The following is a 20,037-nucleotide window of genomic DNA, read 5'->3' on the forward strand; positions in this document are numbered from 1 at the left end:
CAAGGACTGTTAACTGCTCCAATTTTCTGTATCTGTCCTTAAACACAGCAATAGATTTCTTATTCTCACTTCAGCTGAGTGATCTGATTTCACTTTCACCTTTAAATTTATTTACAGTGATTCTGCAGGCATTAGCAAAGCACCGGTGCTCCATATCCCAGCAAGCGGTAATTCTAGAATAGGTAACACATCAGTATTGGCTCCCTTTGCTAGCATGAAATAGCAGCACAGGCAATATTAGATGCTAGGGAGAGAGGTTCCAACCAGCAAACACAGCGAGGGCTTTTGCTCCATGCATCACAAGGGCTGTCTCACAGCACACTCAAGAATGTGAAAATGAGCTGCTGTTCTGCTGGGCATTTCAAGAAACCTCAAAGGATAACTGTTAGACTGAAATGAGGGTGGAACACTGGAGGCATTGCCCTTTTGACATTCTCTAAGGCAGGAGGATGAAACTTACTCAGTGTAGCAGCTGGAAGGAGGTTAGAAAACTTCCTTTTAAAAATCCAATTCAATATAATCTGAGGACCAGCAATTTGGGCGTTTCTTCAGGAGAGGCAGATTTGTCTGTTTTTTAGAGAAATGAGTAGGAAGGACCTCATCAAGATACATTGCAAGAGAAAGTCATGAAACATTTGAGCAGAGTAAAGACTTAAAGCTGATGGTGGAAGCCACAAACTTCCACCAGACTGAATGAGGAAGTGGGGTTCTATGTTCAGAACCAGTTGTGTCCTACAGCACAGACCTGCGGCACACCATTACTTAAAGCTTATGGATTAACATTTGGAAAAACACTCATGGATAGGCCTTAAGGATACTTCTACCTAAAAATTCTTTAAAGTTCACAAAATAAGGGCTTCAACCTGAAAATGCTTGCAGAAAAAATGCACAGTATAACTGAAGGATAATTTATGCTTTTATATCCTAAGTTATAAAACAATCAAAAGCTTTGCCTGTCTTGAAATATGAACAAAGAGTTTTGTTTTTGTTTTTTTTTCAGCTGATTTTATATGTCTACAGCCAAAATGGTCATTCACAGAAGCACAGAATGACCCAGGTTGGAAGGGACCTCAAGGATCATGAAGTTCCTTGCCTGGCAGGGCCACCAAACTTCCACATTTACTAGATCAGGTTGCCCAGGGCCACATCCAACCTGGCCTTGAAATTCATCGATCATTCATTCATAGATCCCTTTGAAATTAATGGCATAAGACACACCCTTCTAGGGTGCTGCCAATTTCATCCTAACATGTAAGCTTAAAATACACCAGGCTTCCTCTCACCATTGATTATGAAGGGAATCCAGATCTGGTTTCAATGTCTGTAAGTGTCTTCATTATAGGCAACTAAGTTATAGGAGGTGAATCTTCCTATTTTCTTGATGACTGACTGAGATGTTCATTTTAGTGAAATTAGAAATGAAACTTGGGAAACTGAAATACAGAACTAGAAGTAACATGAACTAAGTTTGCTTCCTCTTACAGGTAACTTTTATAAACTCAGCTCGCCATAATGCCCTTGTGACAGCAGTGTTCAAGTTGTATACAGCTCTGCATGAAAAAATGTCTGATAACACGGGTATATATGCTAATACTGCATTTTGTGGATGCTGAAGAACTGAGATAGGCAGTACATGGAAGTTCCTGCTAAACTGAACTGCTACTCTAAGGAAATTCTTGCCCAGACCCTACTGTCAGGCAGTGTCTCAGTTAAGCTTCTGCCTTCATTTTGTTCTCCTCAGGCACTTTATTTTTAATAGGGTTTCTGAAGGAAATAAAGCTCAGTAGTGCAAGAACTGCCCCAGTCCAGCAATATACAGATGAAATAGCTGATGAATTTATTGAGTAGTTTACTGAACCCAAAATGACACTTACAGAAGCTGATACACAAAAAATGTGTCACAAGGAGGAACAAGCCAGCTGAAGGCCATCTGATTTGCTTCAGCCTCACATAGTAGAGGACTGTAAGCCATAACTTGGCACTGTGCTCTGATCTAATTCAGAATCACGCGAAGCATTTTATTTTAGTTTGTATCCTCCACTAATATGAACCACGAACATGATCGCCCTGCCTTCAGATTGCAGGTGGGAATCGAGAGCAACAACAGAGATGCACATGTACTGTCTAGGAAGAGATATTTAATTTAATGGCCATGGATTTGATTTCACGTTAAGACAAATGCTGTGATTTCTTCAGGGTAAATTCCTGTTTTCATCACGAAGCACAGAATCACAGAATGGCTTGGGTTGGAATGTTCCAACCTCCTGATGCATCTTTCCTTATAATCTGTTTTTGACTGGAGGTGCCTAACCTCCCTGCTTGCAACAGGTGGCAGCTCAGAACAGACACTGATTTGCTTGCTGTTCTGCTACCATTCCCTTCACAGATTACACATTTGGTGACAAAGCTCAGTTTTACACTAAGTAACCATGATCTTGTGTGCATCTTTCTTGACAGGTTTAGAAAACTCCATTTATTTCATTTCTCTATTATAAAACAGCCTCAGCAAACCCACTCTTTAAAGAGCAGGAAACAACATTGTAATTTAGGAGTACCAAGAAGATCTTAAATCAAAATAAGACTAAAGTAGTGCCTCTCAACAACGCATTTGATCTAACTCTAGGATCATGAGACTAATATGTTTTGATAGCACAAATTGAACTCCAATTGTCAAGCTGACATTTTCGAGAATAAATACATTCCTAATAGAGGCAGCTGATGTGGCCATACCTCTGGCAGAAAGCAATCAATCCATCTGGTACTTGGCCTCCTGCCTGATCATAACAACTTATTATAAAACACAGAATCCATTTACAGAGTCTCTGAGTCAATAGGGCTCGGCCCTGGGATTTCTCCCATAAGCTACAAATAATTGGGATGATTTACTATTTAGTTTAACGTTCCCCATATGGCTGAAGGAGCCTTTCACAATCTCTTTCCACCTAAGTAAAACAAAAGATTACCAGAATCAGTTTGATATTTTTTGTAAAAATATAACACTGTTTAACAGCAAAACACATAACAATCTGAACCCCACCAGCTATGTCAGCTGATGTACCAGTACACAGAGAACAATCTGCAAAAAAATTAGAGACATAATTTAAAGGCTGGAAGTGTAAAATATGAATGAATCAAGGGTAGGTGAGGTCCCTGATAAATGAGGATAAATTAAAATGAATGCTTTGCTTTAAAAATAGCCAAATAAAATTTAATAATAGATCCTAAATAAGAATTTAAGTTCTTGAAATGACTTCTAGTTTTTCAAAGATGGAATATTTTGAGATGTGAAGGGGGGAAATCATCTGTGAGTTCAAGCAAAAAATGTAAAATAAGCATAAAAACATTTCTAACGTTTCTATTGCACCCTCGGGACATTCTTGCAGCTTCCAGCATTTCTTTTTTTCTCTCTTTTTCTTTTTTTTAATTTTTTTTATTTTTGTGTTTTTTTTCTTCAGAAAAATGGAAATTTTATATTTGAGGAATATAGGAAAAAAGCTCCTTAGTGAAGGCATTCAAAATCTTCCACAGTAATCGTTTTGGGAAGAAACATGTGAAACTAACATGTGAGAGGGACAGTAAACTCCTTGACCAAAAAAAAATGAGCCACTGTCATGCTCATACTAAACATGCTAAAACAACAGCAACCATCAGATTGTTCCCTAAGGGATACGTGCTTTTCCCTTTCTTTTTTAATATTCTCAAAATCAGAAGAAACTGAAGGAAAGCAGCAAATGGTCTTTCTGGAACAGAAATGACAGGATTTATCTCTATGTTTTGAATCACAAGAGACAAAGAGCAATGAACAAAATCATCAAAAGTGATTTCACGGTCCTTCAAAAAATGAGATGTCTTAAAACAACCTCACTTTCCAAAAGCAACTGGCACTCATTCACCTAAAACCAGTTTGTTTAAGGAATCTCAACAAATCCTAAACTGAAAGCACTTGCACTCATTTGCCAACTGAAAATCATGCTCCTTGCATTTGACATCTTTTCAAGACTCCCATTTACCCAACTGCCTAACCCAAGTCTCCAGAGGATTTCAGAGACAATGTGTGTTGGTCCTGATATCTCCGACTCTAACACATTACTAAATTTTCCATGCTTGCCAGAATAATGACTGAATGATTAATCACATTTTATGTCATCACAGTAGTTGTTGGTCCTAACAAAGTGGACTACTGATAATGTACCTCCAGATGAGAAAAGCATCCGTCTATCCGCAAGACACGCCAAATCAGGAGGTCCAACATCATGGGGTTCATCCATACATAAAGAGTGTAATCAATTTATTTAATTGCCATCTGCCATTTTTTGTATCCCGTCCACACATTAGCTGGGTATCTAATACTTCTACACTGTGGAAATTTACAAAGGAGCATAACATTGTCAAACTCTAATTAGAGTTGCTCCATAATTATAAAATACAAAATACAGTACGATGTTAACATACTTTGAAATATTGCCAATCAATTGCCAAATAATAGAATTAACTTGGCAGGAGATGATTTAGAGCCCAGTATAACAAAATGCAGTAAGAACCGTGCAGTCTTGCTCTTCTTCTACCTGTCAACAAAACTGCATGCTAGATTTATACAAGTCTTCTAGCCACCTTCCCAGCAAGATGAAATGAAGCACGTAGTACTCTCGAAAGCAGCCTTTTATGCTTGGATGATTTTTTCTGGAGTTTAGCCAGTATCACTTAACATCACACATTTGTTATGTGAGTCACGATCTAACCAGCAAAAGACAACATGAGAATGAAGAAAATGGTTCATGAAGTTATTTTATAATGCAGCTCTCTCCTCTAGATTTTTAATTCCATCTTTTAAAGTTTATATGTTTGGTTTGTTTGTTTTTTTTAAGTGACCTATCATTATTTCCTATTCCTTAGTATTTTCTGGCCATTATAAGTAGCTTCCTAATGAACGTGAATCTCCATACAAAACTCTTCTGATCTTTCCATTAAAACAAAGGAGATCCTTAGCTAACCTCTAACCATTTTCAAATTAGACCCACTGTCAGCTCTCGGTTTTCTTATTTTACTGTGGAATAGTAACCTTTTCTGAAATTATTTTAGTATATAATAGCCTCCTACATATTCTATTTAAATACCTATTAATGAATTCCTTTAATGTGCCTAATACTGAATTCATATTTTTATGTTCTCTCATTTAGATAGTACAGTTCCAAGTTTTTCAATGACAGTAACACTGTGTCTTCCAAGTACTACCGTAAAACAATTAATACACCTATTTCAAAGAGAAGTGGGGAAAACATCATCTTTTACATTACTTACATCAACTGACCTGTTATTTACAGAACACCTTTCCCAAAGTGTCATTTCATTATTGCTCTTGACTACTTGTGAGTTCATTACATTTCATACTTCCTCCCAAAGTTCACAATATTAGACACTTAGACAGGTGGACTGGATACATGTCCCTGGAACTGTCAGACAAATCTCATTGTTAGAACATGTCCTGAATAGTGCTTCACTCTCAAAAGAAAACTCTCAGTTCAATGCAACACCACCTAATATAAGATGTAGATTGATTTTTGTAAGAACACACTAAAAAATGACCATCAGAAATTTACCACATGCCATTACAGTGAGAACTCATCATACTTTTCAATTCAGAATCATCATAGGTCTCATAAATTTGACGGAGATTAAAGGTGGTGCAAAATTTGTAGCATATGAGCAGTATCTTCTCTTCACTTGAAGAATCTGATTCCAGGAAGTGTCTGCTCTGTCCATCTCCCTGTTCTCCCTTACTTCATTGAATTATTCAGCTAGTTAAATTTAGCTGTATCAGACAGGAGTTGGGGGGGGGGGGGGGGGGGGGGGGGGGGAAGGGGGCAGGAAGTAAAGATACCTAAGCCTCACAGTTAGGACAGTACACACAGAACTAGCTCACATCGTAAGACTTCTTGTTAGTATAACACATTTAATTCAGGGACTTCGTTAGTGTAACACATTTAATTCAGGGACTTCGTACAAATTAAATAAGCAAAACAATTGTGTTTTTGCTTGGTATGAGGTACATTTCCCTTCAGGAATACCTACCTCAGTAAAGTCAGTCCAACAAGTGCTTTCTTCCATCAGTGAGGTTCTAATCCTTTCCATTTCCCCAAGAAGAAAGCAGAATTATAGCCCTCCAACATCAACAACTTTCTTTCTCGCAATGTGTTTTGGATATTTTTACTTTTGACTAGGCAGACAATGGAGAGCTTTTTCAGTCTAGCCCCTTTCTGCCCTTTTGTATTCAAACACTAAGTATAGACAGAGAGATTCAGAAAAAAACACTGTCTCCATGATTGCTAAGAAAAGACTAAGATCCAGTCCTTCCCATTCAACTAGTTTATCTTTGCATTATTTCAATTTTTAAACCACATTTCACATTTCTACAATTCTCAACATCTTCAATGATTGCAGCAAGATGCTCCAATATAGTCTCTGGATCCTCATAATACACCTTAGCCTTTCAGATTCTGGAAAAAAAGAAGCCATTCATATTGCTTATAATCTAAATAACCCTCTGAAAACAGCTTATGTAAATCTTCATTTCCTCAATCAAACATGACAGACGCTTTTTCTTCGATAAATGACATGATGAAAATTCCATGTAAATATGCTGCCTCTTCCTCAGTTCAGAGTTTAAGCTGAATTAAGCGCTGTTTTCTATTCCACCCGGCCTTCTAGCATTTTCTTTCCTCATCCTCTTTATTGTAACAAGGTTTACAAACTAAGGAGAAACATTAATACATCAGAAATTGTCTATTAAAAGTATAAACAAAGTGCAGAGCACATTTCATTGTAATCTCAGGAAGAAGTTCTCAGGAAGATCTGTGAAGCATCACCAAAGATAAACTGCAGCCTATTTTATATTGACTATCATATATCAAATGCACCATCAACCCACAATGAAAGAAATCAAGGAAAAGACTGCTCTGTGACAATATCATAGTTACGATGATGAGAGGGATGTGCAGAAAGTTGTCACCTATTTTAAACATTAGCAATTACAAACTCGTTTATAAACACACTTCAAATCAATGACCAGCTTTGTCACAGTAAATTTGAAAGAAATAAATTTTCTAGAGCACTGTAAGAACACAGACTGTTTTCTCACAATCTGCCTCTGCAAACTCAAAAAACCCCAATTCCACCCCATTCTAAATAGCTAGCCAGTGGATCAGAGATCTTTGATGGGGAGATACCAGCACTGAATATTCAGTAAAAGTGGAAAACTGAAAATATCATTAAAGGTAACAGTAAGAGATTAAGCTGCTGCAGCAGCATTAAAGGACAGTACAGTAGCTGAGGATGTAAGTAAAGCAGAATTTGGAATCTTGCACCTTCAAGTTGACAAGTTCAAATATAAACGGTGTTGAAGGACAATGAGAGACAAATTGTTCGGCTCAGCTTCAGTCTTAGTGGAAAGCAGGCACTTATTAAAATCTTTGTAACACATAACACTGACTTTCAGTCTTGTACAGTGAGAGCGGTGAGGCACTGGAACAGGCTGCCTAGAGAGGTGGTGGATAACCCATTCCAGGAGACCTTCCAGGTGAGCCTGGATCAGACTCTGGACAGCCTGATCTATCTGTGCTGTCCCTGTTCATTGCTGAGTTGGACTTGACAACCTTTAAAGGTCCATTCCAGTTCTAAGGACTCTGTGATTCTATGAATCTTATCTGAAGCCTCAAGAAGAAAGCCTGTGATAGAAAGGATGTGAGAGAAGAAAAATTCAACTTTAAAATGATCCCTACAGAGTAGAGATAGAACACAATGATGGGATAATGCACTGAGCCATACAAATTTTGTGGTTAATACTAAAAATAATTTAAGAACAACTGCAGCAAAGCTGACTTTTCATTATATATATTTTGATGCTAATCTTATGTAATGCATTTGGTGCTGATCAGCATGACAAAGATCAGTGCTCCAAAAATATCTGAGCATGACAGACAGATGGATGCTCCTCAGCCTATATATCAATCCATTACATTCACTAAAAATAGGACACTAAATTACAGAAGGCATTGGTTGCACTGGCACACAAGAAGTTGTTATCTCAGCTGGTTCAAAGAAAGATATGGCTACCAAAAGAAACTCCTGAATAATGAGAAGACCTGACATCCGAGAGCTTCCTAGCACACAGCCAGCAATACGTGGAGCTGCAAACCAGCCACACCACCACTGAAAAGTGCTCTTTTCAAGGGCTAAGAATCTGGTAGAAACAGCAAATGCTATATGAAAAGCAGTCACGTACAGCTGACAAGCATCACCGACAGGAAAACATGTTTAGGAAAGAATATCTTTTGAAGCTCTGGCATTTTAAGAAAATCTTAGGACCAGAAATGTTCCTAAAGAATAAATCAGCATCTCCCAACTTTTGCCTCAGAGATTATTTACATCAGAAGTATGAAAGCATGAATTCCAGATGCAAGTAAAAATTACCCCAATCTGTCAGCATTTTAAGCTTCCTCTTGAACAGATTTCGTATGCTGCTCTCTTTCGATCTCATTCACATCTTGGCTACATCCACAGCAATAAATTAAACAGCAACAGGAAAGGTTCCTGGACTGTACAAATGATCGTCTCCACTGCTAAACTGCTGGGACTGTCCTCAGCAAGTGTTTGGCCTGAGAAGTGACTATTCTCCCAGCTGATCTCCAGAGATGGAGCAGGGCTTCACATTGCAGAGATTATCCCCAGAAGGGCCTTGGCAAGCAGCCACTGTGTTTGGAGGAGAGCCCTCACCAGGCTGCTTTCTGCCAGCTGGCCTCAGGGCCCAAGCACATCCCATTTGCTGGGATAGATGTCACTATCCCATCCCATGTCAGGGACTCAGGAAGTTCACAGCTGGGAGAGGTCCTGAGTGTCAGTCAGAAGTCTTTGCTAACCTTGGATTCTTGACAGAGAGGCAGATATTAACATAAACATCAAGACGACAGCATGGAACGATTTAATACACAGCCTTTCTGTAGCAAAAACAGGCATGTTTTGCTGATCTTTGAAGTGAGGCCAACACTAATCAGAACAAGCCTCGATGATATAAATTTGCCTTCAAACAGATGAGACCAAGCTCATTTACTTACATTCACTGTTCTGAGGTCAGTCACATGCATTTCTTTCTATGTCTATACTCTGTGGGGACAAGCAGTGAGTGATTGGGATATATCAACATTTTACCCTGAAGGAGGGGTTAAAATGAAAACAAATGGTTACATTTTTGTGTTTCTCATCCTCTCTACCGGTATTTTCTTTCTTAAATAATAATGCAGTGTGATCAAAAACATGTTACTCATAATTATGATGGATAATAATACTTTCTACTAATACAGTTCCAATTACAATCTTCAGCACCAGTTAATTGAAAGGGAGATCTCAGTAAGCACTCAGAACAGGTGAAGTTTAGATATAATGTCTTTTAATTTTACTCGTAGAATTTTTGTGTCAGAGTTGATTCACATTTAAGCATTAGTCCAAGCAAATAGTTTTAAAACATGTGAACAAACAATACAAGGCTCATGCAAGGTTTCCCTGTTACTTCCCAAGAATCTTTTTGTACTACCATATTATTGCTCTAGTGCTCTGCCACTGGTGGACATTCTAAAACCATATATAACATTACGTAACTCAGATATTTACTTAAGTAAATGTAAATGAATCTCCATATACTACTGAGATCCCAAATAGTGAGAAACAGCCTGCCCACTCTTTATCACATACATCAGCTGATGCTGACTTTTCCTTGAAAACAAGCCAGAATTTCAATGCCTAGTTCTCCAAAGAAAAATACAGACAAATATACTTGTGCACCAAGTGTGCCGCAGTCCATTGCCTCTGGGATCAGAATGTCAAGTTCTTACTTTGCCTTTTGGCATGTTTACTACCAGAGGTTTATAACAGGTGAATCGATGTCCTGCCTTTGAAAATACATAACAATTTGAACTTCAGTGCGGGGACTCTACTTTCTCAGACACTCACATCTTCTCTTCAACCTCTGAATTCACTTCTATTCCTGGGTCTTAGGCATTTTTCCTTTGAAATGTATAAAGTACATCAAATACTATCTTAAGTTTTCATAAGAAGCTCAGGGGAAGAATTCTTTGAAAAGCCAGGAAGGACTGTAGATTCTCTTCTCTACAGCTGAAAGTTATTCAGGTAGCTTGCACTAGGCAAACCTGTAAATCAGAAAATCCTGCACTCACTGCCCGGGGTAAAATGCCAATCAGATGCCAAGCGCCCACCATAAGCTGTGGGCAAAGGAAAGATTTGTAGCTCACCCAGAGCACTGCACACAGTCTGTAATTTGGGCCTCCACATCATTCATCAGCTTTTGTAAGATAAATGACACAAGTCCAACCATATTTAGTTAAGAGAACTTAAAAAATATATATTCAAATTCTCTATCTCCTTCCTCCCTCATTACACCCACTCTCCTTCTCCATCTTTTGAGTGCTTCCTCTTTATAATTGCTTACAAGTCTGACAGTGGGTAAGATCTCCATTAAATCATCTGCCTGCAGCCTCTTGTCTCTTGGAAAGATCCCTTTTTTTAGACAATCTGTTAAAATTTATAATTCCATAAAATACAAATATTCCATATTTAGGAACTAATTACAGGAAATCACAGCTCTCACTGACTATCCCAGCCATAGGACAAATCTTCCTAGTGTAATATGATCGTGCAAGTTCTTGCTTTGTCTGTAAACAACCAGACATGATCTTGCCCTCTTTGTGCTCCAAGGTGATTGAGAAAGTTGTTCTCAGCCTGAGCTGGTCGCCCTGGCTTGGAGTGAAGCTGGAATGTTCCCTGCTGTCCTGGGAGCACAGGAGTGAGACGGTGTTTGCCTAAACCAGGTAAGCACACCATTACATGTAAAAGCGCCTTTCAAGATAGCTTGATCTTCCAAACATTGCTAACATAATCACTCCAACCTGCTACAAAAAGCAAGTGGGCAACCTGATTTTTACCATTCTGCCTCTGACAATTGTCCCTTGCTTGTTTAATGGTCAAATGAGACCAGCACCCTTGTCTCTGGCACTTAGGCCTTATGGTAGTAGGTGAAAAGGCAACCTCCACAACACTGACAGCAAGACAAGAAGGACCACTGTGGGACTCTGACTGCAGTTACTAAACACAGTCTGACAGGATGGCTGTAACTCTTAGGAACAAGCCACTAAGAAGCCTTCAAGTTCAAGCATCTCTAAACAACTGCATTGTCACGTTCACAGCAAAACACATCCCACCTCGGTGTGCTTGGTGGGTGTGTTAGTGTATTTCAATCCACCCACATGCAAAGCTGAGCAAAAATAGCACAAAAGAACATACAGTACTTACATTTCTACTCATAGTATATGAGATAATTGAAATAATCACTCAAAAGGCCAAAAGAATACAACAAAAAAAGACAACAGTAAATATTACTTGGAATAGTCCTGTATTGAAAAGGGAATAGACTGGATGATCAAACAGGACTCTGCCATCTCAATGAAGACAAAGGATCTTAGAATTTATTTTTCTGCTTGTTGGCCAAAGTATCAATCTTGTGACCTTACAGAGCTTTTAGTTTCAATGTTTCATGACTTGTCTCTGCCAGACACCCTGTTCTAAGGATTAGTAAGAGAAATACTACGTCCCCATCAGCAGTCAAACCAAAACACAGTGATTGCAAAATTGCAACAAAGAGGTTTGTAGTCATGAGAAAAATTACATTCAAAATTCAGCTCAGTAAATGATAAAATTACAGGTAATAAATTAGGGAAATGTAGTTTTGTCTTACTTCCAATCAAAAAGTGACTATCATTTTCACTTCTATATCTGATTCTAAGAAGCATACTGGGAGAAAGAACACAAAAAAAACAGAAACCCAAGGACTTAAAAGACTCTTGAAACCAATCACATCTCTTTTCTGTCTTAAGGCTTGCGCAGCAAGCCTGCAACTCGGGACTTCAGGAGAGCAGACTTTGACCTTTTTAGGGAACTGCTTGACTGGGTGATAAGAGATAAAGCCATGGAGGGAAGAGGGGCACAAGAAAGCTGGTCAGTATCCAAGGACTATCTCCTCCAAGCCCAGAAGCAGTGCATCTCAAGAAAATGGAAGGCAGATAAGAATGCCAGAACGCATCTGTGGATCAACAAGGAGCTCCTGGACTTATTTAAGCACAAAAATAAAGTTTACAGAGAGCAGAAGCAGGAATGGGTTAACTGGGAGTACTACAAAGAAGTTGTCTGAACAGCCAGGGTTCAGGTTAGGAAAGCTAAAACCCAGACAGAATTAAATCTAGCCAGGGACATAAAGGGGAACAAGAAGAAATTCTACAGGTATATCAGTGATAAAAGGAAGGTCAGGGAAGATGTGGACCCTCTCTGGAAGGAAACTGGAGACCTAGTCATGAGGGATATGGAGAAAGCTCAGGTGTTCAATGGCTTCTTTGCCTCGGTTTTCACTGGCAAGGGCTCTAGCCATACTGCCCAAGTTACAGGAAGCAAAGATAAGAACTTGAAAGATCTGCCCGCTATAAGTGAAGATCAGGTTTGAGACCACCTAAAGAACCTGAAAATGCACAAGTCCTGATGGACCTGATGAGATCCATCCACCGGTTCTGAGACAGCTGATGGATGAAGTTGTCTAGCTGCTATCCATCGTATTTGAAAGGTCATGGCAGCCTGCTGAAGTTCCCACTGGTCAGAAAAGGGAAAACATAACCCTCATTTTCAAGCAGGCTGTGGATGCCCCCTCCCTGGAAGCACTCAAGGCCAGGCTGGATGGGGCTGCGAGCAACCTGGTTTAGGTTGGTGTCCCTGCATGCAGCAGGGCGGCTGGAAATACATGATCTTAAAGGTGCCTTCCAACCCAAACCATTCTATGATTCTACATATATAGTTAATAAATAAATATATATATCTGTACATACATAGAATAGTAGTGCAAGCTCAGAAAGTTTTTTCTGGTTACAGTGCATGACAAGAAACATCTGGAGAGCATTACCCTGGAGGATCCTGACATGCAATTACTGCTGCCATTTCAAAGCTACCTAATGAAGATGCTGGTGAGATACAAGCCCTCTTTTCTGTCTCTTCTCAACTATGCATTACATAAATGGATCAAAATCTAAGAGGCAGATTTGTGATCTGATCTTTTGTTAAGCAGCACAGATTCGCACAAAGAAAAAAAAAAAGAAAATTACTCAACTTCTTTGTTTTCAGGAAACGCAAGTTAGAAGTTTTGCATGAATCTCTCCCCTTCATTTGTACTGATCGTCAGCATCTGATGAAACATTTGATTTCCCTTATGCGGCCAGATAAACATGACAATTTACTCCAATCAGGATGACAACTTAGGGTATTTGCAAATTAGAATAAAACTTTATTTTTTGCAAATTGGAATAAAACTTTATTTTTAAAACTCTTAAAATCTGGTGGGTATTTTGTTTGTTTGTTTGTTTTTTCTTTGGGAGCCCTTACTTGTACAATGAAATAGTTAACAGATAAAATGTCTTGATAAGCAGTAGGTATGTTATGAAGCATGGAATGGATTACAATGAGCAAATTCAGAAAAAGAAGATTTCATTCTTATCCAAAATACCAGATCAGAGTTTTTAATCTCTTTTCTGATTTGGAATGACAAGGACATAGAAATGCTGACTGAACAGAAATTTGCAATGATGTCTGTAATCATTATAAGAATGCTTGGGCTGTGTTAATTAGGGAAATGTTAACAAGAAGATACAAAATAATAATGAAAGAGAGAAAATACACCAATCACTCTTCCCCAGCATCACCTAACAAAACACAGGATGGGTGATGAGGTTAAAGCTAATAGTCTTACATATATTTTTACTTAATGCTATGTGTAATTATTCCTTCAAACTCTGCATTGTAAGAACATCTACAATTACACCGCATGAACCAAGTACAATAATTTTGAATATGTCCTGGCATGCAACAACATTAGGCATTGACAAAGGGTTAATTAAGTTATAGGTTCACCCAGCAACAGAACAAATCTACCTACTGCTCACAAGTAGTTATTTATATCTTCTGTGAAATCATTTGAACTGGTTAATACAAGAATAGGTCTGAGGCACAGCAGGAGAAGAAACAGGAAAACCAAAAGGCAACAGTGTACAAAGTCACAAGCAATGGAAACAGACATTTTGCATTCAGTGGAAAAGCTCATTTGTTCTTGCTTTCATTTTAATTCTGCATGTCCGTACTGCAATATGCTGCTATTACTCAAAGTTAAAATCCTGAATAGTAATTTTCTTGTTACTTACCCTATCTAAAGCTAGCTAAAGAATCAGTGTGTTACTAATCAAGTCTTAGTAAAATGTGTATATGTATATATATATATATATATATATTTTTTTTTTTTCTGAAATCATTATTTCATCTAAAAGGAACTGAAGAAAATAGAAACCTGAAATCTGTCTGTGCAGTTTTGGAACTGCGCTCTTATTTGTCTTTCTCACCACTCAAATCTATGTAGAACAACCTGCCAACAATATGAAAACAATTGTAAAAATCCAAATGATTCTGAAAAGTACCTCTATGTTCCTGCATGGAGAATTATGATTTTTTTTTTTGGTTTTTTTGCTTTTAATTTGGAAGATAACTTTGTTGTAAATTCCTCCAGGAAATTCAATTTCCATCTTTAGCACTGGCATACTACAGCTATCAGAAATTAGGCATCGGAGCAAAAATGTTCAATGGTCACCCTCCACAGCTTTTAGAAAGCTAATATTGTAAACCGGATTGCAAGTCTGAATGAAGATTGCATTCTTGGCTACACCACAAAAGTATAATGAAAAAGTGGTGTCTGACATAGCTCCTGTTCTACACATGGTGAACATTTCAGGCTCAATCTGTCTGCCCAAAAATAGGCATAAAAAAAGCATTTAGATGTTCTAGACTATATCCCACAGGGCTGGCAAGCATGACGTAGGACATGGGAGAGATGCTCTTCTGGAGAGGCAGCTGGAGGGAAGGTTTTTTAGTATTTTAAAGATGACACTATACACACTGACACTGTGTTAAGCCCTTCCTGTTTAATTTCTTTTCTTTTTTTTTTTTATTTAAGATATATATCAGTAAGGAAATTTAAAATTGCAAAAATGAAAAAAAAAAAAAAAAACCCCACAAAAGTAGCAGCGCAATACAAAGTTTGTACTGTTTTACAATTTGCAGGTATATCCTTGGAGGATGTTTATTCTGCCAGCTTGACTAATCCTGTCTCCTGATTTTTCAGTTTCAAGTTTTATTTTCCCTTGAATTCAAGTAGTTCAAAGGCTTAGATTCCCTCTTCGCCCCTACATTATTTTAGTTACAGTCAGCTAACACAAAGCCACAAATCACATATTTTTCAGCTTTCTTCCACAAATCCTTTTTCTTAGGGCTTCTTAAGAACTTGCCAGCTGGCTGATCACAAAATGATGCACACTCCTGAACAAGCCACTGGCCAGATTCAAACCCTAATAGAGGCGATGAGCACAGCAGACTCTGGTGTTTATGCTTCTTGCCAGCCTAGTAAACACACTGATTTCCTTTTTTTGAGGAAACTGTAGTCTGAAATTATGGCACCATCATTTGGCATCTTTAAATGACGACTCAACTTAAGAAATAACTTCTAAGAATATAGCAAAATAACCCCAGTACATGGATTTATTTTAAAATTTTAAATATTCTTTATGGCCTTCATGACCGCTTCTCCTGTATTCCTTTCCCATACGTTTGCAAATTTCCAATACAACCCATTAAACAGATGTGGTAAACAAAGTATTTGCTATTGAATTTCAGATTTTCAAAGCTATTCAGAGAGATTAAACTGAATTGAATAATCTTGATTTTACTTAAAGACAAAAAGATTACTTTTAACCAATATGACAACTTCAATTTTCAGCTATACACACCACTTGCATTGCTATCCATACACTGTACACTTGAATGCAGAATTTAACCCAAAATATCTCCAAGTGGAAAGCTTTCAATAGTTTTGTCGATCTAGACTGCATCACTGTTATGTTGAAAAGGTACAAAAAAGAGAACATCCTACACAGGAAAAAATAGAAGTTTCAAACATTTGTAAATTACTTACAAGCTGTTCAGACTTTACACCGTAGAGCTGAATAGTCTTTGCTACATTTTTGGCCACAGCTAAACTGAGGTCTGGATCAACAGCAGCCACATTTAGCTCACTAGAAGCAAAGATCATAAATCTCAATTAATAACTTAGCAGTTAATTAATAACTTAATTAATAACTCGCTAACGAACTAACTACAAATACACTGTTAGGCAGCAAGTCGGTTTAGAAGAAGTAATACATAACCATGTCTTTCTAGGCATTGTAATTCAGTTTACAATTTAACAAGTCATTTGGGAATTTTATGTGCAGAATGTTCCTATTCTGGTAAAAATGAGCAAAGTTTAGAAATGACACTTCAGTATGAAATCACTATTAGTAAGCCATTCAAAAATATTGACTGCAATTAACTACATTCAAGCTTTGGCAGCAGCCTTCAAACATTACAGGTGAATACATAGTCATTCAACTCTGGAATTACATGAGCTGTGCAGAAATACCCAGGGGATGCCTTAGCTTGACACAACTAATAAGCCGTGTTTTAGGCAATACTATGTAGTAACAAAGGCACCGAGGGAGTGACGGGGCACGAATGGAAGACAGAAAAGACTTCTAATTCACTTCCAGTATTCCCTGTTCATGGAACCCCACAGATCTCCATCAGTTGGGGTTGCATTCATATATGCTCTACCGTGAATGCAGACAAGCACAAAAGGCATCTGAAGTGAATGTAATGCCGTGATTAGTTTCTCTCATGAACTTATAAAGGGTCCCTCCCCATCTCTTCCCAAAGCCTTATCTTCTCTGGACTAAACAACTCTTTTACCCTCTTTTAACAGCCCAGAGTTACTCCAGCCCTTAAGTCATTCTTACGCTGCATGCCCCAGAGCTGAATGCCATTTTCCCTTTTCCTAAGACAAGGAGGAAAATATCACCAACAGCCACACAGATACACATTTTCTGAGCATTTCCAACTCCCAGTCACAAGTACAGTGTCAGTATTTAATATTAACCAAAAAACACATGCATACACACACACTGACATGCACATTCATGGTGTGAGAACACTGCCCACTATTTTCATGTTCTATTACAGTGATCAGTGCTTACCAAACTCTTAGGAGTGAAAATACTCCCCTGCTAACTTAAGTATCTCATTTTACAAATTCTAATTGGAATCTCGTACTCAATTATTATCTTGTGTTTTTACTGTAACAGATTACTTACACCAGGGATTATCATTTGCAGATGAGTAACTATTATTTTATCTTTGATGCAGTCAGAATAATGAAGATATCAGACATTTACAATAGGTATAAAATTTCTCTTCCTCATGTTTTATAAGCTTCGACAGTTAAACTAAATGAATATTTCAGTTGTTCCAGAACAACCAAACACAGAAGAGAAATCCTGACAATTTTTATGATAATCAGTTATAGAATTAAAGAGTAACTAACATTTTATTGGTAAAAAAGTCTCATTTCTGAAGTTGTAACATAAAAAACAAGTCACCAGAGACTACATTTTTCAGTGTACTATATGTGCATACCTGGCTATCGTTTTAATGATGCTTTCAAGCTCATCAGAAGAGGGAGGATTCCGACCTCCAGGAGGGAAGACAAGATTGATGGGATCAAAGAGTCGAGATAAGGATTTTGACAAATAAGCAGCTTCATATTGTTGCAGTGAATCTTTCAAGGCCTTTTCTGGGCTGCAAGGATGAGACAAAATCAGTACATTTTAAGTTAAGGTACCCAGTAGCACTGAACCTTTTCGGACCGTACAAACTTTACAGTACCCAGTATGTTTTTTCTTTCAGCTATTCTAGCACATACACTTGAAAAAAACTGAATACAGCATAACAGCTTGCTTTTCATTTGAATCACATAATTGGTCAGGCAGCCATCCTGCATAGTTAAATACAATTCCTAGCCCTTTCTTTAAGACCTATAAGGAACTCACAGTTAAGGTGTTCTTAAGAAGTTGTTCCATAAATAGTTCTATAAACACCTGCAGTATCCAGAAAATATCCTTAAGACAATATCTTGCTTAAAACAACCACTTTATTTAGCAAAAGTCCAGAAATCTTAAGCCTGTTACAGTTTGATCATTCCAATATCTGCCAATCAAATAATGCCTTTCTACAGTGTATAAACATACAAACTGTGAGTCTTTAGAAAGTGAATGTCTGTCACACTCCAGTGATTGTGATATCATTAACAGAAAGCTACTGCTGTAATTGCAATATATATAAAACTGAATTTTGATCATTCTGCTTTTTCTTTCCCCAAGAAAACCAAAATAAAACCAGTTTCAAAGTAATATTACCAGGCACTTTGAGAAGGACAAGTCAATCTAACACTTTTAATAACATATTCTAACAAGAACCTCACAGCTTTGAAATAGCATTAAAACAATTAACACAAGGCAAAAACACCAAATACTCTTAAATATACTCTGTTTTACTGCACAGTACCAAGCTTTACACTGCATTTTATACGGCTTCATAATACATACTCGTAATCTTGGGTTTTTTGCATGAATATGTCCTGTGCATCTTCCTCCATTTGTTGCAGCTCAGCAAAGAGATCAGGACTTCCACTTGTGTTAAAATTCCTCTGAATATTTTGGCTGTATTGTTGCAGGCGCTTCCACAAGTCATTATAAAGTCTCAGTAATTTGGGGTATTCTCCTTCAAAAGCTTGTTTCAAAAACATAGAAGCTACAAAATAAAGTAGTAAGTAACGTGCTTTATCAAGTTTAAGCTATTTATTTGATTTGTAAGAATAACCTTCATCCTTGCATTTAAATCAATGAATGTTACATGTCATTCTCCCTTTGACACTGCTAATGTAATATTTATAACTACTTTCCAAGTGGTATGAGCTATTATGTTAAATGAAGTTGATGATGATATATATCTAAAGCTCCAGTATAAGATCCAAAATTCAAATACTGGACAGGAGAATCTTACATTGTGTATTAAATATACCAATCACGGACACGAACTGTTTAGTATCAAACTTAATTGTTAGCACTATCATTCATTTTAGTCCAAAGTGTGATTAGAATTCACTGAACGAAGATTTGCTAACAACAGCTTGGCAGGAGAAGAAGCGTGGAGCTTTGCGATTTTCAAGATAATCATTTAAATCAAATAATGTCTATGAGACAAACTCCATAAAATCTGCTTTTACACACACCTTTAAAACAACGTACCTAAAATGTAATCCCTACACAAATAAAGAATGGCAAAACCGGCAGAAAACTCAGCATTACCCTCAGCCTGTAAAAGCTCGCCAAAAGTAACAGGAAATGAAACAAATGTACAACTGCTTTAGACACTGATGTTAATCTTGATCTAACATCACTCATACTTCATGGATTTCCTCGTTGCATTAGGAGATTAACACGGTTACATTCATTCCTAGGGTTTTTCAAGTTCTAGACATCTGCCCCATTTGACTCAGCCCACCCCATCAACTCAAGTGCATTCTAATTCTGAATACTGGAGGATGCACATTTGTTACCAAACGCAGAGCTATTTTAGGTCACAGAACAATGTTGGTGCTTTTTTCTGCTATTCCTCTTATCTATACGATCCTGAGAGTCTATGATTCACATCAGTGGATTCAATCACTTAGAATGAACACGTTAAAGGTGAACATTTTTATATAGACAAATCACTTAAAAAATAAAAGTCTACTTGCTGTAAGCAGTTTTCCCTGCACTCAGAAATGGTGAAGTAAAAACAGCACTCAGTTTTAAAGTCCAAATGCTCCAAAACTTTATATAAAAACGATTAAAAATTAGAAGGAACAAGATAAAATCTAACAGTTGCCTTTTTTACTGAAATGTTGCTTGATCCCATTAACTGATGTCATAATTTTATACCTAAAACTTTGTGCTGAAAATAGGTAGCACACATTCTGCACGAACA

The 20,037-nt window shown here is 37.6% G+C and overlaps 1 protein-coding gene across 2 annotated transcripts in view; it reads right to left on the reverse strand.

Moving 5' to 3' along the window:
- The window catches only part of COG5 (component of oligomeric golgi complex 5), a 172,599-nt gene that overhangs the window by 25,704 nt on the left and 126,858 nt on the right, over nucleotides 1-20,037 (reverse strand). For both annotated transcript variants that reach the window (XM_015850827.2, XM_015850892.2), the window contains exons 12-14: nucleotides 18,615-18,819; nucleotides 17,647-17,808; nucleotides 16,112-16,211 (exon numbers count right to left, since the gene is read on the reverse strand). In XM_015850827.2, the coding sequence (XP_015706313.1) occupies nucleotides 16,112-16,211; nucleotides 17,647-17,808; nucleotides 18,615-18,819 (467 nt within the window). The remainder of the gene's footprint in view (nucleotides 1-16,111; nucleotides 16,212-17,646; nucleotides 17,809-18,614; nucleotides 18,820-20,037) is intronic.

The sequence above is a fragment of the Coturnix japonica genome, chromosome 1, assembly GCF_001577835.2.
Source record: "Coturnix japonica isolate 7356 chromosome 1, Coturnix japonica 2.1, whole genome shotgun sequence".
NCBI lineage: Eukaryota > Metazoa > Chordata > Aves > Galliformes > Phasianidae > Coturnix > Coturnix japonica.